The 23,075-nt window shown below is 43.9% G+C and overlaps 2 protein-coding genes across 2 annotated transcripts in view; one reads left to right on the top strand and one right to left on the bottom strand.

Moving 5' to 3' along the window:
- The window catches only part of mtor (mechanistic target of rapamycin kinase), a 91,648-nt gene that overhangs the window by 33,429 nt on the left and 35,144 nt on the right, over window positions 1–23,075 (top strand). The window lies entirely within an intron of this gene.
- angptl7 (angiopoietin-like 7) lies at window positions 9,608–13,096 on the bottom strand. The gene is made up of 5 exons (XM_079178908.1): window positions 12,593–13,096; window positions 11,204–11,304; window positions 10,908–11,102; window positions 10,472–10,667; window positions 9,608–10,378 (listed from the first exon to the last, which is right to left on the bottom strand). The coding sequence occupies exons 1-5, from the start codon at window positions 12,951–12,953 to the stop codon at window positions 10,206–10,208; spliced, it is 1,026 nt and encodes a 341-aa protein (XP_079035034.1). The 5' UTR covers window positions 12,954–13,096; the 3' UTR covers window positions 9,608–10,205.

Genomic DNA, 23,075 nt, shown 5'->3' with positions numbered 1-23,075 from the left:
ACACATGTGCAAAGTGCCATGAATTTTTGAGCATCATCACCTACTATGCTATGGAAAAATGACACCAAAATCAAAATGGCCGACTTCGGTAGGTTTTAGAGCATGGTGCCAAGAGACTTATTTTTAAGCCTCCACAGGATACATGTGCCTACCAAGTTTCGTACATGTAGCTCAAACGTAGCGCCGGGGCTGCTCTTTTGAAATATTGTAGGGGGCGCTACAGAGGCAATTTAAAACGGATAAGGCCAAAAATCATTCCATATATTTCTTCCGATGCCTTTGACACTTGTGCAAAGTACCATGATTTTTTGAGCATCCTAACCTACTGAAACAAATTTCCTTTAGCCAGTAGGTGGCGCTATGAGTTTTTTGAATTTTTTCAAATCAGGTATGTTCAAGCTTGAAGTGGCATCATGCACAAGAAGTTTTGTGCAAATTGGATAATGTACCTTTGAGTTATAACAACTTCAATTTTGCATGGCGAACGATGCGTCGCCACGGCAACAGCGTTCAACGAAAACACACAATACTTATGATGGCTCTTCATCAATGTCCTAAGACTATCCTTACTGATTTTGAGACTAATCGGGTCATCTGGCTAGGAGGAATAAAGAAACGTATAAAATATGACATTTCCTTCAGCCAGTAGGTGGCGCTATGAGTTATTTCATTTTTTTCAATTTAAGTATGTTCAGGCTTGAAGTGGCATCATGCACAAGAAGTTTTGTGTGGATTGGATTATGTACCTTGGAGTTATAACAACTTGATTTTTCAGAAAAATGATGCAAAATGGCCGCCACGCCACGTCAAGGTTCTTCGACGAAAGCGCTAGCTTTTAATAATTTTTAATCACAAAGGTCTTAAGAGCACCCTGAACAAATATGAAGTCGATCGCATAAATGCTCTAGGAGGAGTTCGTTAAAATACGAAGGCTGCAAAATGCGAAAAGTGCCAAAAAACACAACTTTGCGGGTTTACTGTAGCGCCCCCTATTGGTTGAATGCAACAAAAATCTCAGGGTATGTTGCGGTATGCGATGTGCACATATGCTGAAAGTTTCGTGAATTTTCGACAATGGGTTGAGAAGTTATGTGAATTGATATTAAGCCACGCCCCTAAGAAGTTCATTGGTCCATATCTTCTCAACGCAAATAGATATCAAAAAGCTTTTGATAAATCTGAGTGATCTACATCCAATAATGATCCACAGAAAACTTGGTAGCAATCGGAGCCAGCGTGTGGGAGGAGTTCGCAAAGATGTGTTTTACACTAAATTCAAGATGGCGGAAAATTTTTCCAGGCGCAGTTTCGGGGTCTGAGAGGCTTTTTTTTAGATCTAGCGGATTCGGACATGTGTGTCGAATTTCAAGTCAATCGGACAAACTGGCCGAGGGGCGTGGCCGGCCCGCCTTGTAGGGGGCGCTAGAGAGCCATTTTTTTACACACAAGTATGCAACCTTGCGCAGCAGAGTTTCTCCACCAGACCTGAGAGGTGTGCAAATTTGGTGAGTTTTCATGCATGGCAAGTGCCCCTACTAGCTCATTCCCCACAAATATAAGAATCATAATTAAAACTGCGAGCAGTGATGAACGGGCCCTCGCCTCCCTTGCGCGTCGGGGCTTGCGGCGGACTCCGGCCTGCGCGTCGGAGAACGTCCGCGACCGCTGGACTGCGCGTCCGCGAGCGAGACGTCGTCGATCCCGCGTGGGACCGCCCGATGCCGGAAACGATGCTTTGCAAATAGTACTATGCTGAGGAAAAATGACACCGAAATCAAAATGGCCGACTTCTGGTAGGTTTTAGAGCACGGTGCCAAGAGACTTATTTTTAAGTCTCCGCAGGATACGCGCGCCTACCGAGTTTCGTACGTGTAGCTCAAACGTAGCGCCGGGGCTGCTCTTTTGAAATATTGTAGGGGGCGCTACAGAGGCAATTTAAAACGGACAAGGCCAAAAATCGTACCACATATTTCTTCCGATGCCTTTGACACATGTGCAAAGTGCCATGAATTTTTGAGCATCCTAACCTACTATGCTATGGAAAAATGACACCAAAATCAAAATGGCCGACTTCGGTAGGTTTTAGAGCATGGTGCCAAGAGACTTATTTTTAAGTCTTCACAGGATACATGTGCCTACCAAGTTTCGTACATGTATCTCAAACGTAGCGCCGGGGCTGCTCTTTTGAAATATTGTAGGGGGCGCTACAGAGGCAATTTAAAACGGACAAGGCCAAAAATCATTCCATATATTTCTTCTGATGCCTTTGACACTTGTGCAAAGTGCCTTGAATTTTTGAGCATCCTAACCTACTGAAAAAAATTTCCTTCAGCCAGTAGGTGGCGCTATGAGTTTTTTGAATTTTTTCAAATCAGGTATGTTCAGGCTTGAAGTGGCATCATGCACAAGAAGTTTTGTGCAAATTGGATAATGTACCTTGGAGTTATAAGAACTTCAATTTTGCATGGCGAACGATGCGTCGCCACGGCAACAGCGTTCAACGAAAACACACAATACTTATGATGGCTCTTCATCAATGTCCTAAGACTATCCTTACCGATTTTGAGACTAATCGGGTCACCTGGCTAGGAGGAATAAAGAAAAGTATAAAATATGACATTTCCTTCAGCCAGTAGGTGGCGCTATGAGTTATTTAATTTTTTTCAATTCAACTTTGTTCAGGCTTGAAGTGGCATCATGCACAAGAAGTTTTGTGTGGATTGGATTATGTACCTTGGAGTTATAACAACTTGATTTTTCAGAAAAATTATGGAAAATGGCCGCCACGCCACGTCAAGGTTCTTCGACGAAAGCGCTAGCTTTTAATAATTTTTAATCACAAAGGTCTTAAGAGCACCCTGAACAAATATGAAGTCGATCGCATAAATGCTCTAGGAGGAGTTCGTTGAAGTACGAAGGCTGCAAAATGCAAAAAGTGCCAAAAAACACAACTTTGCGGGTTTACTGTAGCGCCCCCTATTGGTTGAATGCAACACAAATCACAGGGTATGTTACGGTATGCGATGTGCACATATGCTGAAAGTTTCGTGAATTTTCGACAATGGGTTGAGAAGTTATGTGTATTGATATTAAGCCACGCCCCTAGGAAGTTCATTGGTCCATATCTTTTTAACGCAAAGAGATATCAAAAAGCTTTTGATACATCTGTGTGATCTACATCCAATAATGATCCACAGCAATTTTGGTAGCAATAGGAGCTAGCGTGTAGCAGGAGTTGGCAAAGATGTGTTTTACACTAAATTCAAGATGGCCGAAAATTTAAGTAGGCGGAGCTTAGGGGTCTGAGAGGCTTTTTTTTAGATCTAGCGGATTAGGACATGTGTGTTGAATTTCAAGTCAATCGGACAAACTGGCCGAGGGGCGTCACCGGTCCGCTTTGTAGGGGGCGCTAGAGAGCCATTTTTTTACACACAAATATGCAACCTATGTCAGATGGCAATTTTCACCAGACCTGACAAGTCTGCAAAATTTGGTGAGTTTTGGGGTATGGGCAATACTCCAAATATGCGCTCAATGTTCTCAAATAAAAATCAGAATAAAAATAATAATAACCCCTACAATTTCAATAGGGCCTTCGCTGGCCCGACGTTGTCGGTGGCTCGGGCCCTAATTAAAGCTGCGAGCAGCGATGAACGGGCCCTCGCCTCCCTTGCGCGTCGGGGCCGGCGGCGGACTCCGGCCTGCGCGTCGGAGAACGTCCGCGACCGCGGGACGGCGCGTCCGCGAGCGAGACGTCGTCGATCCCGCGTGGGACCGCCCGATGCTGGAAAGGATGCTTTGCAAATAGTACTATGCTGAGGAAAAATGACACCGAAATCAAAATGGCCGACTTCTGGTAGGTTTTAGAGCACGGTGCCAAGAGACTTATTTTTAAGTCTCCGCAGGATACGTGCGCCTACCCAGTTTCGTACGTGTAGCTCAAACGTAGCGCCGGGGCTGCTCTTTTGAAATATTGTAGGGGGCGCTACAGAGGCAATTTAAAACGAACAAGCCTAAAAATCATATCACATATTTCTTCCGATGCCTTTGACACATGTGCAAAGTGCCATGAATTTCTGAGCATCCCAACCTACTATGCTATGGAAAAATGACACCAAAATCAAAATGGCCGACTTTGGTAGGTTTTAGAGCATGGTGCCTAGAGACTTATTTTTAAGTCTCCACAGGATACGTGTGCCTCCTAAGTTTCGTACGTGTAGCTCAAACGTAGCGCCGGGGCTGCTCTTTTGAAATATTGTAGGGGGCGCTACAGAGGCAATTTAAAACAGACAAGGCCAAAAATCATACCACATATTTCCTCCGATGCCTTTGACACATGTGCAAAGTTTTAGGTATTTCTGAGTATCCTAACCTACTGAACCATATTTCCTTCAGCCAGTAGGTGGCGCTATGAGTTTTTTGAATTTTTTCAAATCAGGTATGTTCAGGCTTGAAGTGGCATCATGCACAAGAAGTTTTGTGCAAATTGGATAATGTACCTTGGAGTTATAACAACTTCAATTTTGCATGGCGAACGATGCGTCGCCACGGCAACAGCGTTCAACGAAAACTCACAATACTTATGATGGCTCTTCATCAATGTCCTAAGACTATCCTTACTGATTTTGAGACTAATCGGGTCATCTGGCTAGGAGGAATAAAGAAACGTATAAAATATGACATTTCCTTCAGCCAGTAGGTGGCGCTATGAGTTATTTCATTTTTTTCAATTTAAGTATGTTCAGGCTTGAAGTGGCATCATGCACAAGAAGTTTTGTGTGGATTGGATTATGTACCTTGGAGTTATAACAACTTGATTTTTCAGAAAAATGATGCAAAATGGCCGCCACGCCACGTCAAGGTTCTTCGACGAAAGCGCTAGCTTTTAATAATTTTTAATCACAAAGGTCTTAAGAGCACCCTGAACAAATATGAAGTCGATCGCATAAATGCTCTAGGAGGAGTTCGTTAAAATACGAAGGCTGCAAAATGCGAAAAGTGCCAAAAAACACAACTTTGCGGGTTTACTGTAGCGCCCCCTATTGGTTGAATGCAACAAAAATCTCAGGGTATGTTGCGGTATGCGATGTGCACATATGCTGAAAGTTTCGTGAATTTTCGACAATGGGTTGAGAAGTTATGTGAATTGATATTAAGCCACGCCCCTAAGAAGTTCATTGGTCCATATCTTCTCAACGCAAATAGATATCAAAAAGCTTTTGATAAATCTGAGTGATCTACATCCAATAATGATCCACAGAAAATTTGGTAGCAATCGGAGCCAGCGTGTGGGAGGAGTTCGCAAAGATGTGTTTTACACTAAATTCAAGATGGCGGAAAATTTTTCCAGGCGCAGTTTCGGGGTCTGAGAGGCTTTTTTTTAGATCTAGCGGATTCGGACATGTGTGTCGAATTTCAAGTCAATCGGACAAACTGGCCGAGGGGCGTGGCCGGCCCGCCTTGTAGGGGGCGCTAGAGAGCCATTTTTTTACACACAAGTATGCAACCTTGCGCAGCAGAGTTTCTCCACCAGACCTGAGAGGTGTGCAAATTTGGTGAGTTTTCATGCATGGCAAGTGCCCCTACTAGCTCATTCCCCACAAATATAAGAATCATAATAATAAGAACCCTTAGAAACTCAATAGGGCCTTCGCCGGCCCGACGTTGTCGGCGGCTCGGGCCCTAATAATTAAAACTGCGAGCAGTGATGAACGGGCCCTCGCCTCCCTTGCGCGTCGGGGCCGGCGGCGGACTCCGGCCTGCGCGTCGGAGAACGTCCGCGACCGCTGGACTGCGCGTCCGCGAGCGAGACGTCGTCGATCCCGCGTGGGACCGCCCGATGCCGGAAACGATGCTTTGCAAATAGTACTATGCTGAGGAAAAATGACACCGAAATCAAAATGGCCGACTTCTGGTAGGTTTTAGAGCACGGTGCCAAGAGACTTATTTTTAAGTCTCCGCAGGATACGCGCGCCTACCGAGTTTCGTACGTGTAGCTCAAACGTAGCGCCGGGGCTGCTCTTTTGAAATATTGTAGGGGGCGCTACAGAGGCAATTTAAAACGGACAAGGCCAAAAATCGTACCACATATTTCTTCCGATGCCTTTGACACATGTGCAAAGTGCCATGAATTTTTGAGCATCCTAACCTACTATGCTATGGAAAAATGACACCAAAATCAAAATGGCCGACTTCGGTAGGTTTTAGAGCATGGTGCCAAGAGACTTATTTTTAAGTCTCCACAGGATACATGTGCCCACCAAGTTTCGTACATGTAGCTCAAACGTAGCGCCGGGGCTGCTCTTTTGAAATATTGTAGGGGGCGCTACAGAGGCAATTTAAAACGGACAAGGCCAAAAATCATACCACATACTTCTTCCGATGCCTTTGACACATGTGCAAAGTTCCATGAATTTTTGAGCATCCTAACCTACTGAACCATATTTCCTTCAGCCAGTAGGTGGCGCTATGAGTTTTTTGAATTTTTTCAAATCAGGTATGTTCAGGCTTGAAGTGGCATCATGCACAAGAAGTTTTGTGCAAATTGGATAATGTACCTTGGAGTTATAACAACTTCAATTTTGCATGGCGAACGATGCGTCGCCACGGCAACAGCGTTCAACGAAAACGCACAATACTTATGGCGATTCTTCATCAATGTCTTAAAGCCATCCTAGCACAATTTGAGACTAATCGGGTCACGTGGCTAGGAGGAATAAATGAAAGTGTAAAAAAAAACATTGCCTTCAGCCAGTAGGTGGCGCTATGAGTTATTGAAATTTTTTTAATTTGTGTGTGTTCATGCTTGAAGAGGCTTCATGCACAAGAAGTTTTGTGTGTATTGGTTAATGTACCTTAGAGTTATAACAACTTGATTTTTCATAAAAATGATGCAAAATGGCCGCCACGCCACGTCAAGGTTCTTCGACGAAAGCGCTAGCATTTAATAATTTTTAATCACAAAGGTCTTAAGAGCACCCTGAACAAATATGAAGTCGATCGCATAAATGCTCTAGGAGGAGTTCGTTAAAATACGAAGGCTGCAAAATGCGAAAAGTGCCAAAAAACACAACTTTGCGGGTTTACTGTAGCGCCCCCTATTGGTTGAATGCAACAAAAATCTCAGGGTATGTTGCGGTATGCGATGGGCACATATGCTGAAAGTTTCGCGAATTTTCGACAATGGGTTGAGAAGTTATGTGTATTGATATTAAGCCACGCCCTTAGGAAGTTCATTGGTCCATATCTTCTCAACGCAAAGAGATATCAAAACGCTTTTGATAAATCTGAGTGATCTACATCCAATTATGATCCACAGCAATTTTGGTAGCAATCGGAGCCAGCGTGTAGGAGGACTTCGCAAAGATGTGTTTTTCACTAAATTCAAAATGGCGGAAAATTTAAGTATGCGCATTTTCGGGGTCTGAGAGGCTTTTTTTTAGATCTAGTGGATTAGGACATGTGTGTTGAATTTCAAGTCAATCGGACAAACTGGCCGAGGGGCGCCGCCGATCCGCTTTGTAGGGGGCGCTAGAGAGCCATTTTTTCCCACACATTTATGGCACCTATATCACACCTCTATTTTCGCCAGACCTGACAAGTCTGCAAAATTTGGTGAGTTTTCATGCATGGCAAGTATCCCCAAAAAGCTCCCAAAGAGGAAAAATAAAAATCAGAAAAATAATAACTCTTACAATTTCAATAGGGCCTTCGCTGGCCCGACGTTGTCGGTGGCTCGGGCCCTAATAATAACGCCTACAATTTCAATAGGGCCTTCGCCGGCCCGACGTTGTCGGCGGCTCGGGCCCTAATAATTAGTTTGTGGTCTAACTACATTCGCAGGCCCCGTAGCCGTGGACGGAGCCAGGAAGCCGCTCACATTTTCCCCGTTTATCCCCAACAACAGAGGAACATTGTTAATTGAGCATTTGGCCTATAAATGTTATGGTACATCATAAAGGCTCTTTCAATTGACTTGGATAGGTAATTTGTTTCTGTTTTTATTACATTTTGTAGAATTTGACAGTCTCTGGTAGACGGCAATGATGGGGCGGAAGCTGCGTGATAGATAATATAAAGGTCTGTAATAGATCCGTGCTCCTTCACTTACAGAGGAACTATGACTTCGGTGGCTCCATCACCACTGTGGCTACTGAGGCTGGGCATTGTTGCATCTGGACCATGTGTTAATAATACATGGGTAGCCATAATGGAAATGCTTAGAAATGGAAAATGGAAAGTTTAGTACGTGTGTAGTTTATTCAGCTGTATAGATGGCGGCGAACTGTTCAGCAAAATCTCATTTTATAGCGGCTTGTGCATTAATTTATTGTACTACCCAAGTGCTCAGTTGGACTCAATGTATGAGTGGACTGGGGTGGACACAATAGCAGGAACACTTGTATGGTGTAGTGCAATGTGCTGCCTTGGTTTCCCTTAGGATGTTCTGACTGCATCAGATGTGTGGATGACACCTGTCAGAGTGAAGGAACACCTCATTCACCTTACACGTATAATAATGTGTATAGGTTTATATATTTATGTAAATAGCAGGAATACTCTAAAAATGTAGCCTATAGATTTACCCTTAAGTTGAAGCCGTACTATCTTCCACCATATTAACCTCCATACGGTTGTATTTGTTGTTTACTGTAGCACATGGACGGGATGCATAGGTGTCTCGCTTTATATCAAATCTACGTTCCAGGTGAAAGTGAGGTGAACATAAGATACTATAATCACATGAACCAATTTTTAAATACACACAATAAATCCAATGTGTTTCCTACAATATTTGGATAACCTTTAGTACAATCCATTTCCACACGATTCTTTGGGTTTAATACCCAGAGGTCAAGTCACATTCACCTTAGTTTACACTTATCTTCATCAAATAATAACTGCAACTCTTGGCCGCCCTATTCGCTGAAGTTTAACTCTCCAGGAAAAGTACCCATAACTTCCCTTTGCAGCAGCGTGGTTCCCTCAGTGCGTCGTGCGGCGCGTCGCCCTTAAACCGTCCACCACTGTTCAAGATCTGCTTTTGTTGTTGGGGTCACAAGTCTGAATTCTTTTACACACTAGAATAGAAAGAGCAGGTCATTTGTCACCGTCCAAAGGTCCTGTCCTTCATTCCCCTGTGGTCATTTCCTTCTAAGGGCAGAGATAAATGTCCAGCTTTAATTAGATGTTTACCCCCGACTGTGTGGCCTTGTTAAAGGAAGAGAATTTTCACGAAGCCTTCCACCGAGCCCGTATAGCCAGTGCTCCCTGGCTGTAAGGTATTTAAATGCTCGAAGGAATTCTTTGTCGTTTCAGAGCGTAGCAAAAGGGCATTATTGTTTTCAAGGTAGTAAAGCTAGAGGCATTCAACTCGCTGGCAGAACAGAGTGTGTGTGTGGTCTTCATTCCTGCGTTTGGCTAAGGTGCCCTGGGACCTTTGGGCAATGTGTCAGCAGATGACCGAAGGGTCGGAGGCAAATATGTTGCTATTACTGGACACGAGACTTTGTTTTGCCGTTAGACGTTGCTACATTCAACCCGTGAAGAGAGTAATGTTGGATGACCTGCATGAGACGCACACTGTTTCGTTTAAAAAATATGTTTATTTTCTATCACATAAAACAACATAATTACAGAGCTGTACACACTTTACAAATGACACATTTCCATCATCAATGGTTAGGGGTTTTACAATAAAAGGCAGCTTAATTCATAGGAAATGCCTTCGGTGGTTGATCCCATTCCAGCAACTCACAAAGATCCCTTTTTTGTATTCGTTCCTACCAGTCCTTAATGATTTATACCTGAACCAGACCACTCTGGACGGATTCTTGCTACGATCCTGACATGTGTTACTTGTGTTAACTAAAAAATACATCCTAGTGCTTTCAAGACAAACGAGAGAAGGAATCAAAATCCAGTCACCCTTACGGGACAGTGGTAAAAGAGCATCTATTAAAGCATTTGAAAAATAAAATATTTTTTTCTTACTGATAAATACACAAAATGAACTACAATTTACAATCAAGCACGGCAACAAACATGACACATTCATCTGACTGAAACGTAACCAGACCATCACCAACTACATTTTCGTTCCTTTCGCAGTCGAGGGAAGGCCACAATTTGGTTGAACAGGTATTTAGTGAGCTCGCTCAGCATTCATGCGTATCATCGCGGTCCAGCGCACACAGCTGAAGCACTTATGGTCGAAAATCCACCGGCCGGACCTTCATCTCCACTTTCTTGAGGGAGTAGTTGGACCCGTGCCAGCCGTACCAAGTGATCCCATCTGGGTTCTTCGTTATGTGCTGACCGTAGCGGTAAAAGACGCCATTCAAGTTTGAGTCGGTGCAGCAGTTGTACCAGTAGCCACCTGGAAGGAGATGAGGGGAAGATAATTAGACTTTATGTTGATGGAGGGGGGGGAAATGTGTACCTGTAATGTAAATGAATCATCATCATTTACCTTTGCGCAGGGACGCACAGTCATCCACACACTTGTCGTTGTCCTTCTTGATGGTGCTGAAGTTGGTGTTGTTGTGGTAGCGCAGCGAGTCTCCAGCGTTCCCACTGTAGTTGGCGAGGAAGAGCTTGTAGCTGTTCAGCTCATTGCCCAAGGTGAAAAAGCCGTACTCGGCGTAGCGCGTCTCTCCCTGCCAGTCCTGCGTTGGAAAACATATATGACTTGATTTAGAGAGCGGTTATAGAGCCTGGAGAATATCGGCTCTCTAAAAGCTAGTTTAATTAATTATTTTGTGACACTCTGTACCAGTAGGAACAAATTGGGTTAAGGCCCTTATGCTTTTGGCCGCGAAGTGGTTTCTGCATGGTTTTACGTGTTTTCTTGCTCTTTGGCGCCTCGGCCCCAAGCTTACACGAGCGCCATGTTTTCCAACACGTACCTCCATCTCAATCCGGAGCACACTGGGCTGCCTTGTTAAACGGAAGATGTGGTCGTTGCCGAGCCAGAAGTCTCCGCGGATGGATCCGAATCCGTTTTTGTACTGCTTCCAGTCCCGGTGGAATGATGTTAGGCCGACTTTGCGCCGCTGGATCAGAGTCCAACCGCCTCCTTTCGTCTCCATATCGCAGAAGACCTGAAAGTATTCATCAAAATGTAACCGAGTGCAGATGCCTCACTACGCGTCACCAAACAAAAGACGGCATGCTGTCCACGCAGCTCTGAAGTGCAACTTACGCTCAGCTCAGGTGTCCCCAGAAACTCATCTTTAGGCAGTTTGTACTCGCCAGAGATTTTGTAGCTCTTGCTGTACAGGGATGCGCAGTCATATATGGCATCTGGAGAAGAAAAAACCCACAATCTCTTCAGTTACGATAAAACCATATGCAGTTTTAAAAATGCCAGTGTCATAAATTCTAACAGCTTTATGGATATCTGAGTGATCGGGCAGATGAAAAAGTGACCTTTACCCCCACTAAAAGCGAAATAGATCAAAACGGAGCGGAATCACGGCTCTGATTTTTGTTCTTCTCTTTCACTCTCGTCAGAGTATGGTGATGCCATTAATGGGGCTATGAGATCACTACGGAGCACTGTGCCCAATGCTTTAAAATAAAGTCTGTGTGAACGAAAAAGAGATGGAAACCTTCGGCTTCTTCTAATCTTTGCGTCCCTTCCTGTTCTGCCCTCCTGTCTCTAATTTACTCCAGCTTTAAGAGAAGGCCTCTGTGTTCCCTCTGCCAGTGACATGAATGCGGCCCTGCTCGACCACACAGATGAGGCTGTTGGAATAATAAACTACGTCATGCCTGGTTGACCTCTCTGCGGCAGCCAGCGCTGATTAGTGGCGTGTTAAAGTTGAGCTGAACGTCGGAGATGATTTGGCTTCGATGGGAGCACTTTATTGACAGATGGGACTCCGGCTCCAAATGAATGCTTTAGACTGCTGTCGGGCCGCTCAGAGAGGCGTGTGCACTGTAATCTGCCTCACAACCAATTCACGGCAGTTTTCTGAGACTCTTTACCAAGCAATGGATGAGGCTGATTATAGTTCTTCACAGCTGAATTAAATATATAGTGCCTTGGCCTATTTGAGGACTGTTTCTGGAAAGTTTAGGTTCTCGCAATCAACTGAAATGATGGCTCGTTATTTACGAGAGTTTATCTTATTCAATTCAAAATGAGTGCTCTCCTGATGACAATAAGCCAATGTAATGTAGTCAAACTAAAAGTGATTTAAATTTCAAACTAAATTCAGACGGTTGGTAGACGGACGGTACACTTTAAGTTCCGTCATATCTAAAATCTTTGTCCATATGTGGAAATAATTCTAGGAGTGTGAATTTGACAACAGCTGGCTAAAGAGAGCAAAGAGGCAGGTTGCTCAAATATGCGATGGGGTCACCGACGGATCCGTTTTTTTCCACGTGTGAACACTTTACAAACTCTCTCCGCGTCTGCTTTCTGTACCTAAATTGCTTTCATGTGAATTCAATTTCGCAAAAACAATTACCAGTTGCCCTGACCCGTATTCGTGCAATGCTTTTGAGACGTTATGACGCCAAACATCTGCACACATTTACTCCCTACTCTACTAAACAGCTTCTACAGAGCGTTGATGCTCACCTGAGGAGGTCTGGGTGGCAGACTGCAGGGTTTGCAGCTGCATGATCTCCACGCGGTTGTTGATCTCCGAGTACTTGCTCTCGGCCTCCGTCACCCGGGCTTCCTGCTGCCGGTTCTGCTTGTCCAGATCCATTATTTGCCGCACAATGCTCATCAAGTCCGTCTCCTGCTTGCGACTCATCTCCTCGAGGATGCTGGTCAGGTTGGCCACCTGCACCTTGAGAGAGCGCACGTCGTCGCAGCACTGAGCCTTGGGAGGCTTCGGAGGCGTCAGCCTCTTCCTGGGATTCTGGGCCCACGTCTCTGCCAGCAGGAGCAGCGTGACCCCCAGAGCCACCACGATCAAATTCACTTTTGCCATTTTCTGTGCAAAAAGCTCTGGATTCTCACGAGTCTTTTGAGTGCGTTCTGTGATTGGAAGTAGTCTGTCCCCGTAGAAGACCTTTTGCTGGAAATCTCAGTTGAGTTGGAGCTCCTCTTTAAACCAACGGCTCACCCAGACTCTGTCTTATTTCCCTCAGTGAAGCCCTCCTCTGCCTGAACATCTTAAATATTTTTCGTGCGAGGGTCCTCCCCCTTCCCTCCCGGCGCGCACCAGTCACCGCTGACCCTCTCCAACCTTCGGGGTGGAGGGCCTTTCCCATCCCTCCTCCCCCCCCCTGCCTCCTCCCCCCTCTACCCCTCCCCTCCCCTTACTTTCACTCATTCCACAGAGGGTTTTGACCACGTTTCTCCTCTCTCCGTCAGGTGTTGAGGGTTTACGGCGCGGTGTTTTTTTTGCCTCTGCCTGGAGGGGCAACATATGGAGCCATGGAAACAACACAAAGGCTACCGTCCGAACGCTGCGCTTCAGGCACAAGCCGCTTCGTGCTATGCGGAAAAGCGACCTCTCGAATACTTTGACTTTTAAAGTCGTTTAGCTGTACGAAAAACATTGTTACGTTTTTAATACCCGTTTTAGGCTTTAAAGCAGTTGTAATTTCCTTCCCCGTCTTCACACCCAAATTACCCCGTTAATGAGGGATTTTACTATATCCCAGAGGCCAACCGTTTCTTCATTAAATTGTGTCTTCACATGCCAAGAGGTGAGTGAAGTCACTAAGCACTCTTGATTGTAGGTTAAGTGTTCTATTGATGCTCCCCCCCTTTTTTTTTTGGCAGATGTTGAAACAGGCTTGTTTTCCACAGAGCCTTTCAGCATCACATTTCAAAAGGGTGTTGATACGAGGAGAACGGCTTAGTGAAACCTCCAGGGTAACAAATGGCCAAAATGCAGTTTCCATTAAGCGGAAAGTATTTGTTCAGGAGAGGACAACGTCTTAGTCTGCTGTCTACATGTGTAAAGGCTTAACGTTTTGCCATCACACGTGCACTGTATTTTTTTTTGAACGTAGCTAAAATGGTACCGTTTCCCACTGGAGAACAACAGAATGAGGTGATACTCGTGTGGCTTTGAAGAATAACAGAAGGCTGCTTGTATTTTCTTCTCTGCGTTATGACACACACAACACTGACATTGGTTTCCATGTTGCTTAACCACCACAGAATCTATTTAATAATGTTTTTAGTAGAAAAATACGGGAAGCATTGGAAAGGAAACACTGTAGTTATACAAAAAAGCCACAATATTAATAATATTTTCCTTTTTTTTATGCAACCCTACCAGAGCTGAAAATAAAATCATTGTTTTTAAACACTTACACGCACTTGAATGCTCGTTGGTCGGAGCCAACTTTATAACACCTACAATTGTGGAAGACACACAAAGCAGCCGGGGGAAGTGCTTTGCACCGCCATTTACAACCCGCCGCTGAATGTGCTGCGTTTTGTGTGGCCCAATGACGGTGTTTGCAGAATTCCTGCTTTTGGCTCATCTTCGCTTTTAAAATGTGTAACATGCCAATCCCTGTCTGGGGCGTGAATAGAACACCTTTGCGGTGTCAGACATCAGAGACGCTCTCTCGAATCTCTGATTCTCTGGAATTTCTATCTCATCCCAGCTTCCCAGAGGAGCTGCCAGCCCTGCCAACTTAGCGGAGACGCCTTTGGAGATTAGGCCAACGGTTTGGTCGGTGGGGATTTGGGGGATGGGTGTGTGCCTTTCGGGCATTGAGACAACAGATCATGCATGACTTTTATGACACTCGGCCATGTGTGATCATTGCCATGCTAAAATAGATGAACTGCCATGATGAAGTGTCAAAGTATGCTCTAAATACAGGGAGTTGTGCGTAATACTAACTGAGACATGGCTGGACCAGGACATTCCTGTCAGTATTTACTTGAACTTTACGGCTTTCCCCTTCTTCTAATGGAGTGTCTGGAAAAGGCAGGGATTCAGGTGTTTGAACACTCGTAGATGAGAAAAAGTTTAACTTTAAGTGTGAAACCACAGCAATGAACTCTGTTTAAGCCTTTAAAAACCAATGTATTAGCCTCAAATGTACCCTGTCAAGTTTTTGAACAATATCTAGTGCGCGCATGTGCATGGATGATACGATGCACATTCCCGCAAAGGCCTTGTTTTTTTTGTTTCGTTTTTTTTGTATTACCTCAGGCTCTTTGTGTCCGTGCTGCCAAATGTTTGGCAGGTGACCCTCGCTTTCACTCACTTGGTCCGGCAAACAAATGTGTAGTTGTGATTGTTCTGCTCAGCATCATCTTTGTGTCACGGAAAATGCGGTCCGGAGCACAAATTCCAAAATGATTACGTAATTATGACATGGTCTGTTATTGCTTTGATGTTCAACATTTTGATTTGTACAACTCTCAGCTCCTTGAATGTTTTTTTTACAACTGGTCACAGCTTTGCAATTTTCCATTTACTCCTCTTATTTTTTTGTATGTTGACATTTGCTTTTAGTTTCCTGTATTAGTTTGATTTGTAAGACGCATATGGGAGCAATAAGCCATTTGTTGTCTCCATACAAACATAATAGCCTTCATGTTTAATTTGCGGCAATGTCTTTAGTTGCCAGACAAATTCTGCTCTCTGGTCAGGTCATGAACGCGATCCTCCTCTAGATTACCCACATTTCTCAAAAAACACAACAACAACAGCTCTCCGTCATTTTATGGTCAATATTTCTGTGACTCAGTCACAAGAACGTAACCGCAGGGAAAGTCCTCGGGGTCTTACCTTTCCGTTATATTCTAAAGTTTATATCTACCAGAGAGAAAGGTAGTTAAGTTAGGATGAGGATCGTTGCGGTAATATGATAAATATAATTGAGTTACAATCATCACTAGTTCCAACTCTGCTGCCAACAAAGACATTTACTGGTCCCTTACTTTAAAAGAAATCTGAATGTTTTCTTTATTTTTTCTTAATCATTTTTCACCTAAGCTCCTTTCTAAATAATGTGTCCTCGGTTAGTATGTTTCTAACTAGTAATGTTACGTTAATAACGTCATGTTTGATGGTGGGTAGTGCCTGCTGACCCCCCTTTAAATCCTAACTAAGTCATTGATGTGCGTCAGTTCCTTTTGGAAAAAGGTGGATAATTTGGCCTCCTGGATTTTCTCTTTGCACTAACTGCTCTGTGAGTCACATCTCACTCTCCAGCAATGCATCCCAGCGGCATCACTTTCCTCTGGGCCTGGACTCTGTCATTCAGATGCTGTTTTATATGTTTAGCATCAAGCTGTTTTCCCCCTTCAAAACAGCTTCTTGAAACAGCATTCGCCCTCTAACTATGTCTCGCCAGGCTCTGTCTGAAGAATGCACGGCTCCTCTTAACATTAGAGGTATTCACTAAGCTTTAACCAAAGCCCCCTCTCTTTATATGACTTCCTCTGGAAGCCCGCACATTTCATTGAACAGATTTTTTCCTTTACCCCCGCGAGACGAGTTTGAAACCCCGCTGCGCTAATTGCAGCCGTCATCTATCTTTGATAAGTGCGAGCTGACAAAACAAAGAGTTATTTCTTTTTTTTTTTAAATCAGAACATTCTCACAGACCGCTAAGGTTTTCCTAAAATACACTGGAAAAACGTTTTGTAATCAAACAGTGACCACCGGGGCCAAGCTGTCAGCGGAGCGCTCATGGGTTCAATTACAGGAAAGGCAGGAGGTGAGAGCAGGAGCCAGTGGATTCCAGGGCTTCTATCTCAAAACTTTGAATTACATAATCTTTATTAAAAGTAACCTCTTCCACCTGTCGGCTCTGTCCGCATCAGAAGAGCCTCAGTTTGAATTGTACAAATTGTTTCGCTTTGGCTTATTGAGTGCCTTATATTTTCCTTAAAGTGCTTGCACCTGATTTTTAAACAATTAAATTCACTTTCTGATTGTTATTTCATTTGAAGGACCATGTTGTATCTGAATGTAAGATTTGGGAAGTTGATCTGGTTTTGGTGGTTGACGAGTTTAATTATTAGCCCAGTTTAAATTGAAGTAGAAATCCCATGCCTGACAACCCCCCCCCCCCCATTCTTTATGAAATGACCACGGGATGGATGTTACCTTCATTTGAGACACTTAAGGCAAGTAGCCGAGTTGCCATGGAATTAATACAATGGATAATGATCTGCAACGCTGTTAAACCTGGTCACGTATAGGAGTGAAATAAACTGTTCCATATTTTCCATAATGAAGGAGACGTTATGCACCGGGGTATCCCGCTCTGAGGCAGGCTTCATATGTGCTGGCAGGCCATGGAGAGGTCTGGTGGCTTAAGCCGGTGATGGCTACCAGGTGGAGTCTGTTGTCGCACCGCATGTGCAAGTCAACTACAAACCAGTTAAACTGGGACAATCGGTACTGAGGGGGGGGGGGGGGTAGCTTTAGAATAGCTTTGTGTATGCAGACGTTTCGTGACACCGGGACGTTAAAATTGTTGTTCACGGGACAGAAAACCAAAACCACTTGTGTAACCATTAAAGGGTTCCGTTGTTGGTATGAGAGAGATCTCAGGCTTTTAACCATTCATTTAAGTGATGGTTGAAAACTATGCGGAAACTGTTACTTTCAATGAATTAAAAAATTGCTGCTTTGTGACTCTGATGTATTCCTTTAGTTCAAATGAGACAACCGCACTCAACCCCATTGTAAATGATTGGCCCTTATATGGTCACATTGTGTTATTCATGTTTGTAATTCCGCTCCTGTTAAGCACTTTGACTAATGTCTGTGAAAAGCGCTTTATAAATACATCTTACTTACTTACATTGTTGACAAATCAATTCTTGGATGATTCAATTACAACAGAAGGAAGCAAAAATACACATGTGAAACAAGTGGCATCTTTCATTTGAAGTATTTAATGGTTAATTTCACCAGAAACGTAGTCAATACGTCTGTATAATGGATGAGACTGAGCATAGTATACGGATCTCTTTGTCCACATAGCAACAGCAGCATTCCAATGAGGTAGCATGGTGGGGGGGGGGGCACTGGAGACGCTTTGCTCTGTTGGCCCCTTGACCTGAAGGTGAAGGGCCCAGGAGACACATTCTGCAGGGGTGTCCCAGTGTGTTGACAGCGTGGTGTAAACACGGGTCCAATGGTTTCTCCGGCTGATTCCTTCATGGCCCCTTAACACGCCTAACTTCCTCGAGGAAAAAGAAAAACAGAAGAATGTCGGGAAATGATGCAATGGATGATCGACCTGTTTTCTCTATGTATACCATTTCAAAAGGGACTTTTTTCTTTTTCTTTCATTTTGCATTATTTGCGTCACCAAGTAAACAACGTCTCATTGGCCCTTTTCCTGTGTACAATGCTACATTAGTACTAAGCTTTATGATGAGCTTCACTGAGAGAGCTGGTTTTGGTCATTTCGAGGAAGTAGTTTCGAGTCGAGGGACACTAAGTGTTTCCCCATGCTCGGCCGTGAAACAACCACCTTCTTGTCTTGACGTTTTCCCGGAGGAGTGAGAGACAAAGGGCTAGTCAGATGGTGTCAGAGATGAGTTCAGCCCGGCGTTAGCCGCACACATCCCAGGGCAATGTGGAAGGAAGTGGGTGAGGTAACCCCCCCCACCGCTTCCTCTGCTATCCCATGCAGTGATGTTCTGCTGTTTCTTAAGGCGCGCAGAGGTCAAGACCTGCATTCGACGGTGACAACATGTCGCTCATTATTTCCATAGCAGATGTGCGCACTCCAGTCTGGAAGATGTGTGTCGTGTTTCAGGTATTACAAGTTTAAGATTTAGCTCCGTTCAGACACTATGTGGTCTGTTAAGATATCTGAATGAAAGATGGAGCGTTGGTCATGTCGGAACATTTATAAAAGTCTCTGGGCTTCAACCGGTTTGATGATGGTAAGATGTAGGATGTCTGTCCATCAGCTGTATTGATTACATAACTAATCTGTACCAAAGGTTGGATATTTACATACTTCAACATTTGTTACTTTGCCCGGGGTTCTTTTCTCTTTCTACTTTAAATTATTTATTTTCATTTCCTTCGACTTCTTCTCAAATGTTAACATTTATCTGCCTTAGGTGAAGCGTGTTGATTTGTTTGAAAGGGGTTATAGCAATACATCTGCCTCTCCTGCCTTCAAAACTCAGCTCATGCTGCTAAAAAGAATATCCAGCTGAAAAAATAGGAATCTTTTGGGCCCATTAATGTCAATCATTTTCTAATTGCCCCTGACTGAGTGGGATTGTTGGTTTATTTCTGGACGGAGAAGGAAAACAAAGCTAGTTCATGCCACGTTGGTCGCTGTGATTCAATGAACAAAGGAGGGTCTCTGGGAGCAAACTATTTTCCCAAGAAGAAGAGTTTTAGGGAATGGGCCGTCTTAATATTATTTTATGTGCTTGGAAGACCATGAATCTTGCGAAAATGTAGTTGTTGCTCCAGTTCCAATACTCCATAAGCAGTGTTAATTTTAAATTTGATACTGATTTGCCTTCTTGAATTTGAAAATGCCTCCACCTCAAAGCTCCAATATCAACAAGGATGCAGGATTCAAGTGTGACGGCTTCATGTATTCAGTTTCTTTATAGCTGCCCTTTGTGTGTATCTGGGTTTAGGTATTTGAGGATTTACTTTTCATACTTGTGCCACCTGTTAGCCAGAAAAAAATAATTGTTGTTTTGTAAAAAAAAAAACAGGTTGTTGGCTCTCCAGCGTCTCCCACTGCTCGACATGTGTTCCCGTAAACATGAGGTCATCTCAAAATTGGATGTTTATTTCCTTTTTAATTTCTCAAAATGGCCTTCTCGTGCCCAAATGCCTTGGGAAGTGTTTGTTAAGCAGCGTCGTGAAAGCTCTAGCTCCACGCGTTTCTCATCTGTATTCACTGGAAAGAACTTCCCCAAGGTGCCAGACAGTTGGGTTCATTCTGTCTGGGAAGATTGCTGATTGCATTTTGGCTGTCCCACAAATGAACGGTTCCTTCGGCACCGAGGCAAAAGAAGCGTCGGGCAGCTCAGTGTGGAGCGAACGTAAGGCTCAGTGGTGTGAAAGATCTGCCACTGAAATGGACCGGCTAATCAGCTGCTGTCTCGGCGAAGCCTCAGTCACACGGAGGGACTTTGCCTACTTGACGTGTCCAGAATTCATGCCTCCAGGAAGCTTCAACAAAATCAAACTATGAACCAAATATTTATGTATGTGTATGGGCAGCTTTCTGTCTCTAGTAAAGGGACTAAAGTAACTTCTTGCCCAACTCAACTAGCTTCCTTCGTTGCAATTTCAACAACTTTGTCCTCGCAGACCAAAGTCACATGTGGTCTACGTTTGTGATTTTGCATAACTACATATGGTTAAATTATTTTACCATACATTTTTGTTTTTATCTATATGTTCTTAACTTGCACCTAATGAGAAACCTGCTGAACAGGTGTCGGTATACATAACTTCAGTGGGGGATCAATGCACTTCCATTATATACCTGTTGATAGCCACTATTATGAGATGTTTTTAACAAATACCCCAAAAAGTGAATCCATTTAATGGACCTTGATTCAGCTTTTACTTGAACAGTGTTTAGATAGCCAATCCCATTTTAAGATGATTGTGTTCAACACTAAGGAATGGAGTCAGCACTTGGCAAGCAAAGGGCCCAACAATCAGCCAGGATCAAGTGGATATCTTCCTGATTAGATTAGATTAGAGCCAGTAGCGAGGCTCCATTTTTCCTCTCAATGAGACCCTTGTACATCTTATCCTCTTTGAGGGGAAATATCTGCAATTTCCCCAGAGATCATGCTCTCTCCTTTCAGTGAAGAAGCCGAAGTACTTTAGAGTAGTTGAGATGGGATTTATGGATTATTTTAATGGAGTAGAGGGGATTTTCTTTCAAGAGTTTAACGTATAAAAAGAAAATATACATTTCTACTCCCTACTGGTGCTTTCTGACCCAAGGTAATGGTGGCTAAATGCATTGTATTCCTCAGAATCTAATGCACACATGCTGGTTCAGTCACTTGAGTGGGAGTGTAAGTGATTCGTTTCAGCGTGCCTCGACCTATCTGAAAGATTCAGTCAACATTTCTGATTAAAATATGGCTGAAACATATGTCACCGCTGCAAATGGTTTATAGCTTAAAAAGAAAAATACACGGTGTGAGTCTGTCTCAGGTGATTGTTTTTCTTTCTCCTCAGGTCAGCAAAGTTTGAATAGCAATGGTGCAGAGCTCTGTTTTTGTAATAGAGGGGGCAATAAATATAAAAGTTTGCACTCATAAAGCAAGCTGAAAGACATACTGTTCTTTCTGTATTCAGCCAAATGTAGTTATATGGTCCGCATGTGTCCCGTAGAATACATTATCTAATTCACTCTCAGGCTATTTTGTTGTGTTTACATTGCAGCGTCTGGCTGCCTTGTGCGCGTTCATGAACCGGTATCGAGCATCTCCCGTCCTGAACGTCTGTGGAAAAGAGCTAACCTCATTCAGGGTTTAGACTTAAACCTCGGAGACATCGCATTCAGGATACACGGCACACTGTCTAAATTTCACGGCACGATGTGATAAGTCATGACGGTTTTACAGTCGACGGCACCGAAGCTCGAGCTCTTTCCGGTGACTCTCACGAGCAAAAGTTCCAGTTAGGAAGTGCGACTTGTGGCCCCGCACGAGAGAGAGAGAGACAGAGGCTTGAAAGCGGTTTCAATGAAGTTTTATGCTTGCTAATAGTTTGACGGAGTTCCTGCTTGAGGAGAACATTACGTGAGCCTTGTCATCTGGTTGTGTTTAGACTCCGTGTGCTCGGAGCTGGCAGCCAGATGGCTTCAGCTGAGGGACAATGAAATCTCCAGGGTCCGCAGGAGAGAAAGCCCTCATTCTGATTCGTCTCCTCGGATGGAGCCACATCTGGGCAGCTTTAGCATACCTCGGCAGCTTGTGTGCGGTGGGACGCGGAGGCCTCGGCGGCGCTTTGTTCATCTGCTGCTGACTTGATTATTTGACAACAGGTTGTAATTTGTTGGTCCAATTGGAATTACAAAGTATGCACAACATACCTGAGTGTTATCGTCAAGTGTTATCCAAAATACTGGATGAGTAGTTATGTTTAATGAAGTGGGGATAGTTATTTAATGACTCCATCAGGCCTCACGAGAGTCATAGACGAATGCTTATTTACTAAAATGAGCTCACTTTGTTACACAATCGCGTTCTGTCTAGTTCGATTTCCGTCCGGTCCTGAAGTCTTGCCCCCCCCACACACACACACTTCAAGTACTACAGAGTGTAAAAGGAACATATTGATTGTCACACAAGACCAAAAGACATGAAGGATTTATTGTGCCACTGTTTGGTCTAGCTTGTGATAGATCTTAGAACTTGTATTTCATTTCCAAAGATCTTGTTGTAGCTGTTCTACAGTTACTTTAAGGTCACTTCAGTTTCACTTCAACAGAGCTATCCTAATTTTGTTCCTGGCCTATAACTTTAATATTTCATGTAGAGCCGCTGGTGCAGTAATTAGCACTAATTGCTAAAGGATAAGTGCTTTTAGCTAGTGGATGGTCATTCCATGTGACATGCTCATTCAAGCTCTCATTTAACAAAAAGGCTTACAAGATACAGGGCTCCGCTATTGTCACAACACATTTCTGTAACATACATACGCGATTACACGGCTGAAAGATGCACCGGATCCATATGTGAGCGAGGTTAGTTACCATCTTGGTAATTGGACTGTTGTTGTATGAACACTTGGAGTTAAAAAATGATGCCACGCTCAAGCCTTCAGACTTTTTGGGAGATCTTTGACTCCATTAGTGGCATGAATAATATGACGAACTGCTTCCTGTTATTGCCTCGTTGGGATTGAGACCGGGGGGGACGCAGTGTGGCCGGACGAGATCTGTAATGTGGTCTCCTCTCCTGCTGTTGGCTGGGCGGCTCATCCTCCTCAGCTGGAGGAGAGCGGTGCCACCGTCTCATTAAAGATGGCCAAGAGAGATTATGTTTTACTTGAAGCTTGACAAATCTAATTCACATTGAAAGGACGCTGGTGGATTGGAAAGCGCAGGGAGGCATTTTTTCCCGACCTTGACGACCTAACCCAAATAACAGACTG

Source organism: Pholis gunnellus, assembly GCF_910591455.1.
Source record: "Pholis gunnellus genome assembly, chromosome: 2".
In the NCBI taxonomy this organism is placed as follows: Eukaryota; Metazoa; Chordata; class Actinopteri; order Perciformes; family Pholidae; genus Pholis; species Pholis gunnellus.
This window is presented reverse-complemented; position numbering and strand designations above follow the sequence as displayed.

Excerpts from the sequence above, each read along its gene's own strand:
- angptl7 (XM_079178908.1), bottom strand. The coding sequence starts at position 12,953 with ATGGCAAAAGTGAATTTGATCGTGGTGGCTCTGGGGGTCACGCTGCTC. Across the intron at positions 11,103-11,203 it reads TGGGGACACCTGAGCTGAGC|GTCTTCTGCGATATGGAGAC; the intron begins GTAAGTTGCACT and ends GAATACTTTCAG. Across the intron at positions 10,379-10,471 it reads CTGTGCGTCCCTGCGCAAAG|GTGGCTACTGGTACAACTGC; the intron begins GTAAATGATGAT and ends ATCTCCTTCCAG.